This window comes from Camelus ferus, chromosome 2 (assembly GCF_009834535.1).
Source record: "Camelus ferus isolate YT-003-E chromosome 2, BCGSAC_Cfer_1.0, whole genome shotgun sequence".
NCBI lineage: Eukaryota > Metazoa > Chordata > Mammalia > Artiodactyla > Camelidae > Camelus > Camelus ferus.
In genome coordinates this window covers 30,087,584-30,100,061 of record NC_045697.1, presented here as the reverse complement: position 1 = coordinate 30,100,061, position 12,478 = coordinate 30,087,584, and the positions used below count along the sequence as shown (strand labels likewise).

Sequence of the window (12,478 nt, the reverse complement as noted above, 5' to 3'; positions counted from 1 at the left end):
AGGTACAGAAAAAGCATTTGACAAAATTCAACATCCTTTCATGATAAAACCTCTCAGCAAATTAGGTATAGAAAAATGTATCTAAACATATAAAGGCCATAACTGACAAGCTCACAACTTACATCATACTTAATGGTGAACAGCTGAAAGCTTTTTGTCTAAGATCAGGAACAAATCAAGGGTGCTCACTCTCACCACTTCTAGTCAACATAGTATTGAAAGTCCTGGCCAGAGCAAACGGGCAAGAAAAAGGCATCCAGATTGGAAAAGAAGAAGTAAAATCATTTCTGTCTGCAGGTGAAATCATCTTATATAGAGAAAACCCTAAAGACTCCACCAAAAAAACCTGTTAAAATTAATAAATGAATTCATTAACACTGCAGCACACAAAATCAATATAGAACTATCCAAAAAAAACAAATTAAGAAAACAATCCCATTTATAATAGCACCAAAAAGAATAAAATACTTAGGAGTAAATTTAACCAAAGAGGTGAAAGATATGTACAATGAAAACTATAAAACTCTGATGAAAGAAATTGAAGAAGGCACACACAAAAAGGAAAGATCTCTTATATTTATGGGCTGGAAGAATTAATATTGTTAAAATAACCACACTACCCAAAGCAATCTATAGATTCAATGCAATCCCTATCAAAATTCCAATGGTACTTTTCACAGAAACAGAAAAAACAACCCTAAAATTCATATGGAAATACAAAAGCAATCTTGAGCAAGAAGAACAAAGCTGGAGGCATTACACTTCCTGATTTCAAACTATATTACCAAGCTACAAAAACCAAAACAGTTTGGTACTGGTATAAAAACAGACATGTAATATAGATCAATGGAACAGATTAGAGAACCTAGAAATCAACCCACATTTTTATGGTCAACTAATTTTTGACAGAGGCACCAAGAAGACAAAATGGGTAAAGGATAGTCTTTTCAATAAATGGTGTTTGGAAAACTGGGTATCCACACACAAAAGAATGAAACTGGACTCTTTATCTTACACCATACACAAAAGTCAATATCTAAATGGATTAAAGACTTTAAAGTAAGCCCTGAAAGCATAAAACTCTGAGGAGAAAACATGGAGAAATCTCTTTGGCATTGGTCTTAGCAATGACTTTTTTGGACTTGACACTAAAATCTCTGGCAACAAAAGCAAAAGTAAACAAGTAAGACTACATCAAACTAAAAAGTTTCTGCCCAGCAAAGGAAACAACTAACCAAATGAAAGGCGATCCACAGAATGGGAGAAAAATATTTGCAAATTGTAAAACCAAAAAGGGATTGATATCAAAATATGTAAGGAACTATTACAATTCAATAGCCCAAAAAGCAAATCTCTCTATTTAAAACTGGGAAAAGGACCTGAATAGACATTCTTCCAAAGAAGATATACAAATGGTCAACTGAAGTCAGGTATATGAAAAGATGTTCAATATCACTAATCATCAGGGAAACCAAAACTACAGTGAAATATCACCTCACACCTGTTAGGGATGGTTATTACCAAAAAGTCAAAAGATGACAAGTGTTGTTAAGAATGTGGAGAAAAGGGAACTGTTGAACACTGATGGTGGGAATGTAAATTGGTACAGCCATTATGGAAAACTGTATGGAGGTTCCTCAAAAATTAAAAATAGAACTATCATATGATCTAGCAATCCCATTTCTGGGTATGTATCCAAAGGAAATGTAATCACTATCTCGAAGAGATATGTGTACTCCCACATTCATTGAAGCATTAATCAGAGTAGCCAAGATATGGAAATAACCTAAATGTTGATGGATGAATAGATAAAGAAAACATGTGTATATATATTATTCATACATTCTGATACAACTATTAATATTATATTCAAATATACAATATATACACACAAATATTAAAATTATGCACCCATATACAATGAAATATATGTGACAACATTTGTGACAACATATGTGAACCTGGAGAACATTATGCTGAGTGAAATAAGCCAGTCACAGAAAGACAAGTATTGCATGATCTCAGTTACACGTAAAATCTAAAAAATAAAAATTTAAAAAAGCCAGACCCATAGTAACAGAGAGTAGAGAGGTAGTTACCAGAGGCTAGGGTATGGGGGAAAGAGGGAGGGGAAAAAAAAGTCAAATGACTGTTGCCAGAGTCTGAGGGGAGGGGGCCAAGGGGGACCGATATTTAACGGGTACAGAGTTTCAGTTTTGCAAGATGGAGAGTCCTGGAGATGGATGGTGGTGATGGTTGCACAACAAAGTGAATGTACTTAATACCACTAAACTGTCAACTTAAAAATGGTTAAGATAGTAAACTTTATTGTGTATTTTACCACAAAAAAATGGAAAAGAATTCGTAAAAAATTCTTTGCAAATTCTAGATGTTTAGAAAAAAAGACAATAAAGAAACCTGAAGCAACAAGCTTTTCAAGCAGCTGAAGGATTTTACAACAGCATCTAGTAGCAAAAGTGTGCTTTTTTTTGGAGGATGGGGTGGCTTTGACATCCTCATAACTAGATGAGCATTTTCTAATGGTGGATAACATGTATCAATTCTGGAAGAACATAGTATTACATTAAAATGCACCTTTAAAACACTAGGCAGGAAATAAGCATCACATTTATATTACTTAATGGATTTTGAAACTTTTTAATATATCAACAAGCCTGAGTTGAAGCTCTTTAAGAGACTTAATGAGTAGAAATAGTTAAATAAATCAAAGTCTCTTTTATTATAGTGAAGTTACACATATATGCTGTGTGTGTGTGTGTCTGTGTATATTGTTTCATGAACAACTGATATGATAGTAGCATTTAAAGATCAACCAGTCTATGTATATAGCACAGGGAAATATATTCAATATCTTGTAGTAGCTTACAGTGAAAAAGAGTGTGAAAATGAATATATGTATATTCATGCACGACTGAAGCATTGTGCTGTATACCAGAAACTGACACAACACTGTAAACTGACCATACATCAATTAAAAAAAAAAATCAACCAGTCTAGCATTACAAAAGAACAAACTGGGTTTTGTAATTTAAAGTAATCCCCCACACAGAGAAATATTAATATACAATAGTATTTTTTGTTTTATGACGTTAATATATAAAAATACTGTCAGAACTACCAATTTTCAATATAGAAAAGACTGGCCAAAGTACTGATTTATAGGTTGTCTCCCCAGATGGACTAAAGTATAGAAAACTGAGGCTGGGCAACAAATTTGCAGTTAAATATTGATGAGTGACGCTCTGGAGAACACTGATGTTTCCAGTGACTAGAAGTAACCACAGAAACTGAGCCAAAGCCTTCCCAGCCCAACAATGAACAAAGAAGTGGACACATTTCATTAAATCTCAGAGGCCACCAGTGCGTTCAGTTGTACTATTTTAGACACTACTAAGAAAGAAAACACACTGCCTGTTAGACAGAGGACACTCTTGACTGTAAGGGCTGTCCGGATCCAGAGATGTTCAAATGCGGCCAGGGTGCCCCTTAGAATCAGTGCAGTAAGATCAATCTTGAAGTCCTTTAGACACATTGTACAGTGTGATGGAGACCAAATCTGCCAGCACTGCTTCACTAAGGATTATTTTACTAGCACACCTCACTCTGGTAATGTCTTACTTACGCGTGACTAATGAGGAACTCCCACTGTCAAGAATGCTCACGTTTCTGGATGCATTTCTATGTGGCTTAACATGCAAATACTGAACCTCAGGTGACCCAATTTATCTTCCCTTAAAATGATGCTTTAAAGGCTACATACTGTTGTTACTGTAGTCGCAGTCAGTATTCACTGCACTTGCCACGTGTCAGCACCGCTGGAGCTGGATTATCTTCCTCCGTCCTCAGAGCAAGCTTGTCAGGTCTGGACCAGTATGGCCCCCTTGATGCAGGTGAGGAAGCTGAGGTTCCAGAGGCTTAGTGACTTACCCAGAGCAACACTGCTAGCAGGCAGGGGAAGTGAGGTGACCTCAGTGCCCCATCATCTGGGCTTGGAGTCACATGCACTTCCAAGCTGTCCCCAGGTATTTAAAGGTTTTGAGCCATAAGCAGTCCAGAACCCGAAGAGTCCCAAGTTTACAGCTGAAATGATTTAAACTGTCTTTTCCACTCCCTTTCCTTCTAAAGCAGTCCACATCATCCTTTCCAGTCTACCATTTATTATGCAAAAGATGAGAACTCTCTGGAGGCTCTCAGGACAATTTAGCTAAGTCTCCACTTCCCAGGGTGGCTTGAGACCAGACCAGCCCCAGCCATCACCTCATCTCGGGACTTGCGATCCAGTCCAGGTTCTGAGGGGGCAAGTACCCAGCACAGTATCTGGCCCAGAGCAGACATACATATGTTAGGGAAACAAATGTTAGATGCATTATGTATGGAATTTATACCCTCAAGCTTAGTTTAAGTGCGTGCTAGTCATCAAAATCAGGCTATTACTAGCAAAATATTCAGAATAAATTAACAGAAAATGCAAGTTACAACACAATTTGAATAACATGAGCCAATTTAAAAAATATTTTATATACACTGAGAAAAAGAGAAGGATGCACTTTTTTTTTAAATCTTAATTTCTGAGTGGCTAAAATAATACGCAGTTTTAAACTTTCTTTATGGGCTTCTCTATATTCTGCTATATATATGTGTGTGTGTGTGTGTGTATGTGTATATATATATCGAGAGAGAGAGAGAGAGAGAGAGAGGGACTGTATGCTGTCAAGGGAAGTCTCCCAGCCAGTTTAATTTACTTCTGTCTGGATCCTCCATCCTGAAGGCTTGTTACTGCTGTACTCACACCATTACTTCAAAGGAGGTGAGTTCAAAATTACAGTTTGAACCAATACTGACAGACTCAGAGATTAGCCTGAAACAAACCCGCCTTGCTGGAAAATGTGCTCTCCGACCCCGACTTTCCTTTGGTTACAGCTGAACAGAGGAGAATGCTTTCCCTTCTCTTATTGGTAACACTGCCTAGAGAATGAAAACAAGTAAATAAAAACAGATCCCTGGAAGCAAATGAATGAGAGCACAGAAAGGTCTCAGTCCAGGAGCTGGCTCCCCTGGACTGACACCATCCAAACTGGCTCCAGTGCCAGGCTTAGCCCTGAGGCCACGGGTGGGAGGTGGCGGTTTCCTGGCTGAGAGGGACACGGTCTAGCCACACGTCTAGCTGGCATCGGGCGGCTCATTTTAACTAGAGTCTTACTGGCGGACCCGCCCAGAGAACAAGTCTGTGGAATGAATTGGAAACATGAAGCGGGGGAGGAAGAACAGCGCTGAGACCTAGGGCTCACGGGGTCCGGCTTCTAGGACAGGGGAGCTGCGAGAACTTGGACTGATCGTTTAAGCTCTCCGGGTTGGAAGATGTAATGTCCTGAGCTACTACTATTCAGTGACTCTGAGTGATTTCCTGGCTCCAGTCTTGAAAACATACCTGGACACGGGCCTGGAAAATCAGTCTATTTCTGTTTTGGCATCATGACCCAAGTGCCCCGTATGTCATGCGAGTGCTTCCCCTTTCACTTTTGTATCACCAAACATCTGTTTTCACTGGACATGGAGAACCAGCCTCTCCATGCCCTAAACTTTTCAAACCAACGATGTGTAAGTCTGATCCAGGTCAGATGGGCTAGGTTTTTTGTTTTTGTTTTTTATTGTTCCTGATGTTTACTTTCTTGAAGTCTGCAAATGCGTCTGTATCTAAATATGTTTAATGACTCGAAAAAAGCATTAAATCTAACGCTCTGGCAATTAATTCTGGATGGAGAAGAACAGTTTCTACAGAAATGCCTGTTGACATTTGCCATCTAAAAGGAATCTGCAGTTGGTCTCCGTCGTAAGGAAAACAGCACCTACTCAAATGCCTTCACCCTGCTCTCACTGCAGAATGAAATGTTTCAAGAAAGATCTGATTGTCTGTTTTCCTGGATCAGAAAACATTAGCAAAGTACCACCAAATTTTCAAGAGGAAGGGCTAGAGCTTTGCCAAGGTAGAAAAAACGTATGTATCTTGTTAATCGTTTGAGAAATACAGATAAGTCGTTTGGATACCTCACAGCTGAATCTGGCCCGGGGTCTACGAGGGAGAATTGCCATAAATCTGGTGGGAAGGCGCCCCCCCAGTGGGGAGGGCGTGCAGGACATGGGTTGGGAAGAGCTGGCAAGAGGGAGCTGGTCACCAGACACAGAACAGAGTGACAGGTCAATGGGTGGGGGTCCTGGGGACCGAGATGGCAGAGGGAAGCCAGACGTGGGGAAGAGTGAAACAGGAGAAGCAAAAAGAGCATCAGAAAGAAGCATCTGAGCATCTGCAAGGGTCATCACCTTCTGGGAAAAGCTGCTCACCTCTGCATGTTTCTGCTGGACAGAATTACTGCTGGACTGGCTGACAAGTTGAGTTGGAAGACAACAAGGAGTTCATCTCATTTGTTTGAAATTCACTTCTGTTCAAGATGGTAATTTTGACACCTTACTTTAACCTAAAAAACATTGCACCTGTCGCCCTTTCGGGCTTCTGAAAAATACATGGTAACTTTCTTTCTCCCGTTTATTGAATGACAATGTTAAGAATAACTTAAGGGCATCTCTGTGAGTCACCGTAACATCAGGCTAAGTGCTCTATACACATAAATTCTCACAATGGCCATCGGCTGCATATACAATTATTAGCTTTATTTTCAACGTAAGTCAAAGCTCAGGCAGGGACTGATCTTTGACCCAGTGCATGGAGTATTTCAGAATTTTAGGAAAGGGTCGTTTTCGGCATCATCAAGGCAAGAAGAGATTCAAATACAAACATAACTTGCAGTAGATCAAGAAAACATGGACTAGCTTTGAGGGAGACATAAAACATCTTTCAAAACATCTCACTAAACAGGATAAATTAGTCCTTAGATCAGAAGACTTTCTGAATTCTTTTCCAGTCCTGGATTCTAGGAGTCTAGTATTTGGGCTATGATATGATTTTCTTACAAAAGTCAATATTTTAAAATGCAAAATGTTTCCACTGGGAAACATCTGAGAGATAACTGTGAGGGGCCGTGGGAGCCCCCATCCCTCTGGTTGGAGTGCATGGCAGCCAGTCATCCTCTTCCAATCCACACATCTCAGCCCTGTGAGCCCCTCTTGGGGTCCTCTTGTGGAGTCCTCGCTGCTGTCCATGCCTTTGTTTCTGCTAGTCCCAGCATGTGGAATAGCTCGCTTCCCTCTTGCCTTCCAATGCAAATCTCACAAGTTTCAAAATCCACCTCATGCAAAACCTTCCCAACTGGACAAAACTCTAAATGACGATCTTACCTGTTCTTGCCATCTTATGTCCCTCCAGTCTTCTGACCTTATCATCCAGCACTTAATTAAATATTAGTTCATATACTTTTCTAGTTGTTTTATGAAAATTGTTTTCACAGCAAGTTTATGACTTTATCTATTTCAAAAGTTGAGCACACAGCAGGTCTCTCACTCATGCCTGTCAGTTAACAGGCAACCTTTGGCAAGGTCATTGCTATCACGACCTCATTATCTCAGAGGTGATACAACTGAAGATGATCTGTTGGTATCAATAGATAGAGCCAGAGTATTAAAAACTGAATAACACGCTAAGCTTAATTTAGGATCTATTTCTAAAGTAAGAGTCCATGGTCCCAAAGGTTTCAGATTAGGACAATGAGGGAGAAGAAAACTGAAGAGATGACGAAACGTCGTACAACAGGGGTGGTGAGGACCCAAGAGGCTAACGTCCAACCTCGCCCCATCGCCCACTGGAGTCTCGCAGCCACCCTCCCCACTGCTCTGCCTCTTGATCTGAATTAATGCTCCTGCCTACGGGCGCTATGCCCTTTGAACAGTTCCAACTTGCCCTGAAGGAACTGTGACATTTTAGTGGTGGGTGAGGTTACTCCTCTGTAAAAAGTTTATCTGTTGGGAATGCAGTTTTTGGAAGAAAGACACTATTTAAAAAGAAGAACACTATTCCTTTGACAGCCCCACAGAGTGGGACAAATGAATTAGAAACAGCAAATCAGGTCCCCAGCTGGTATCAAGCCTTGGGAGGCTGTCAAGTGCAGCCTCCTGTTTAAAGCTGGTCCCCATATTTTGCCATGACCAATGAATTCCACCGTTTCAATGGGAATATAACAGCTGTAACACCGTCAAGAAATGCTTTCCTTGGAATACGGACAAGGAGGTAAAATGAGGAGTAGGTTTACTGGAGAAGAGATTCTTTTAACATGCCTCTTGGGGTAACATACTCTGAATGGAAAACTTTTGGTGTCATAAGTTGTAAGCGAGTATGAAGAGTGCTTTAGAAACAAGCCAAAATTTCATGTAGTACAGCTCACAACTTGGCTTGTAGTCTACCAGATCCATGCAGGTAGGTATCTACCCAGAAAATGATGTAACAGCCCCTGCCACAGTTAATTCAAGAGCCTAAAGGAAGAGACGCAGAGTAAATAAATGCTACGACCTCTTCAGAACCACTAGGGTTAATTGAACTAGAAGTTACTCCAAACGAGGGAGATTTTTTTCCCCCAGAGGAACAGACTTCCAGGGTCTCTATGAGTTTAGACCTGCATCCTGAGGCTGCCCAGGATCAGGTTTCCATAAAAAAAAAAGTCCGCAAGGCCACCTTTTGCTGGGGGTTTTCCTTATCAAACTGTATCACTTTTGAAGTAACAGGATTTCTTTCAGATCATCTAATTTTGCTTCTTTTGAAGCAAGACACTTTTGGGGCTATGTAATCAAAGTGACATCTTTCAATCCATCTTCTCTTTGCCACCAGAGAGTGTAGCAGTACAACCACTATGCAAGTGGGAAACGCCTGGCATTAAAAGAGAACAGGCTGTTTTCTTTTTATGTTGTTCATTGTAAAAATAAGGAAATTAGTAATTATTGAGAAGAAGTACATCTTTATGGGAGGTTTAGTTAAACCTAAAAGCAAACAAGGCCCCTTTTCTTGTGTTTAGGATTCCATACATGATGGGTAAAGCTTTTCTCCCCAAAGGGTTAGAAGTTTTGAACAAGAGAGGTTAAATAGTTGGTGTAGGAAGTTCAGATCTTATACCATCTGGTCTCTTCACTTATTCCCTTAATTTCTGTTTGGAAAAAAATCTGTCTAGCCAATGGCAGGGTTCCCCCCAAACTCAAACAACAAAATGGTCCGAGGGCAGAAGTATAAGTAGAGAGAAGACATGTGCCCGATGGCAGAGCCCTTAGCATCCGTCCTATAATTAATCTATGGGGTCTGACTCAGCCCTGTGGACCTCTGTTATGGGACCAGTGTGGCACCTGCACTGTCATTCCTCCAAAGCACAGCAGCAAAGGGCTTTGCTTGACAGCATGTGCAAAGGGCCTGTGAACTGGTAGACAGAGTACCAACTTGAGTCATGGAAAGTTATTTATGAAGGAACTTAGGAAACGCTCATCATTAAGTGTGGCACAAGAGAAATTAAAACAGAATTACTAACGGTCCCAGAAAAGCAATTCCACCACTATAATGTCTAACTACTTCTCACTTAAATTTAAGAGCGTGAGTTCATGTTGACTCTAAGTTCCCATGCTACTAGCAGAAGTCAATATTCTATCCCATGATAATCTGGAAGAACTCTTCAGAGGTGGTAACATTTATGCAAATGAAAAGCAGAATTAAATCCCAGGTTGAGAGATTCAGCCTTTGCCTGGGTCACAAAACTTTGTTCCTGGAGACCAGCAAACAGGTCACCATGGGGAGGAAGTTATTTTGGTCTATTCCAATTCGAATCTTTCTAGGGCTTGAGAGCTGCAGGAATGACATCCTCTCAGCTCCTCTGAGAAAACATATTTTATTCTTCAAAAGACACATCCCGGTGATAAGAAAAACAGTATCTAGTCCTCTGGGTGGGATTAGCTAGCTGGGTCATCCAACTTAGCCCTGGAGCTGGAAGACAAGTTTCCCTCTGGACCGAACCCTTCTAGGAGCTGGCGAAAATCTTGACAGTTTTCCCCACCCTTTATAATTCCAGCCCAAAGGCTATAAATTAAAACTGCAGAAATCAGCCTCTGGTGAAGACAAATGAAGTTGAACAGAGTCCAGCTTCTACCCAGAAAGCCAGGCTGCACCTGTGGTGGTGACAGTCTGGGTTTGATCTGCAAAACCAGCATGAACCCCAGTGAGAGACCTAAGAAAAAGTGTAATCTCCATATAGGCAAACATAATGTTATTTTGAATCCTCTCTTCCACTATTCTTGAATTACCCTACATTTTTCAGCTTGGCCATTCAACAGTGCTCCCAATTACTCTGGATTTTAGGGGCAAAGCTAATACAAACTTAATTTGATTCTTAATGAGTTTTTTTAAACTAATAAGAAAGATACCCTTCTACACATATGGTCAGGATCTCACGGCATCAGTTATTTTCAAATTGTTCTAACAAGTCTAACGGGGTCCTGAATACATGGAAAATGAATTCAGAGATTCATTCATTTCTCTGTAACACTAGAGGGCAATCACGTGGAGACAAGAAAGAGTTTTTTATCCATAGTTGATGTTACTGTTATACTTCTCTGTTTAGGCTGAACTGTGTCCTCCCCTAAATTTATATGTTGCAGTCCTAACCTCTAACACTTCGGAATGCGGACTTATCTGGAAATAGGATTTTTGCAGATGTAATTAAGTTAAGTTAGGGTGAGGCCATACTGCGGCAGGGTGGGCCCCTAATCCACTGTGACTGTGTCCTTGTGAGAAGAGGCGATCTGGACACACAGACAACACCCAGGGAGAGTGTCCTGTGCAGACAAAGGCAAGGCTGGGGCAGTGCATCTCCAAGGCACGGAAGGCCAGGGATGGCCAGCAAACCACCAGAAGCTGGGAGAGGAGCGCGGAGCAGATTCTCCCTCACTGACAACAGAAGGAACCAACCCTGACCACACCTTGACTTTGGACTTCCAGCCAGCAGGACTATGAGACAATTACTTCTGTCCCTTCAGCCACTCAGTTGTGGCACTTTGTCACGGCAGCTCTAGAAAACTAATATACCCACCAAGAAAGAGACGGTCATGATCAGGACCTATTCACTTTCCTAAATAGATTCTTTCACATGGGAATTATCCCAAATAGGGAAAAATAGTTTGCTTCTTACCGTCAATTCTTGGGGAACAGAACTTGGCTTCTTTATGTTGATCTCAATGCCACTGTTGTCTTGTTTCAGCTCCACGGGGGACCCATGCACTCTGGCCACACCTTCAAACATCTGGGATTTGGTCAACGAGGGGGCGGGTGCCACTGTGGGACCCTCTCTTTCCTTCTCCTCCTCATCACCAGGAACCGTCTCTCCGTTCATGCTGACTTTCCCATCTACCTATAAAAACCGGAATGAACAAAAATATGCTATTCCCCAACGAAAGGCTATAACAAAATAACACATTCAGAATCACCTTACATCATTATCACTTAATAATCATAGTCCATCAAAGAATAAGGTCTCTTATACGTCAGTTTCAGAAATCAGGGCCCCTCTAAACGCCATCCTTGAGGGCTTCTTTAGAAGCTGGTCTGCCTTTTCAGGCGGCTTCACCTTACTCACCTGACCGAGGGTCTGCTTTTACTCTGAAGTATAGAAAGTCAGGGGATCTTAAGTATAAATACATGTCATGTATTTGGGTTCTACTAATTTTTCATTTACATTCTGACTGCTATTCCACAATTTTGAGATTTTCTTTCTGATTAGCCTACAAAGTAGGTGGAACTCATCTCAGATCAGGTTACAGTTACAGGTTATCCTGTCGTGGTCGGGGCAATGGGAACTGTTCTGAAGCTATCACAGAGGGCAGGGAACCTGCCGCTATGCTATGTTACAGCAAATCCCTAGTTCCTGTTAATTTGACAATCGTGGTTTTTTCAAGAAAAAAAGGCCACACACATTAAAATATTTCTGTTTTGCACCCTCATCTAGGAAGGGTGCTGGGAGCAGGAAAGGAGCAGTGAGGGTGGTTAGTCTGACTCATCGAGAGGCATCTAGACGTCTCTGTCCTAAAGCCCGACCATACGCCGAGCGGTTACGAGAGGACACTCTGCGGGCGGATGGTCTAAGACCGAGTTCCTGGGTCCAGCCGAGGCCAGTTGTAGCTCAGCCACTTGACACCGCACACTCTTCAACCTCGGTTTCCTCATCTTGACAATGATAGCAGCATCGCCCTAATAGTGCAGTTACGTGATTTTATGGATTAATATATGTACAGAATTTAGAACAGCATCTGGCACATTTTAAGTACATAAATATTAGCTATTCTAAGTATTAAATCTTCTAAAATCTTTTAAAAAGAATAACAGAAGGCCAGATATTACAGTTTAGCTACCTCAAGTCAGTGGCTTGTTTAGTCTATGGCCTGTGATCCATAAAATTTAAATCACCACTGAGTGCACACACATAAATATAACAGAAACAGGAGTTTTGCAAAAATAATATTTACCTTTATTATGTAAATACTAGGC

General features: G+C 40.9%; 1 protein-coding gene across 21 annotated transcripts in view; it reads right to left on the bottom strand.

The window, feature by feature from the left end:
* The window catches only part of LIMCH1 (LIM and calponin homology domains 1), a 307,050-nt gene that overhangs the window by 32,331 nt on the left and 262,241 nt on the right, over positions 1-12,478 (bottom strand). For all 21 annotated transcript variants that reach the window (XM_032496570.1, XM_032496606.1, XM_032496578.1 and 18 more), the window contains one exon: positions 11,127-11,345. In XM_032496570.1, coding sequence (XP_032352461.1) covers positions 11,127-11,345 — 219 coding nt within the window. The remainder of the gene's footprint in view (positions 1-11,126; positions 11,346-12,478) is intronic.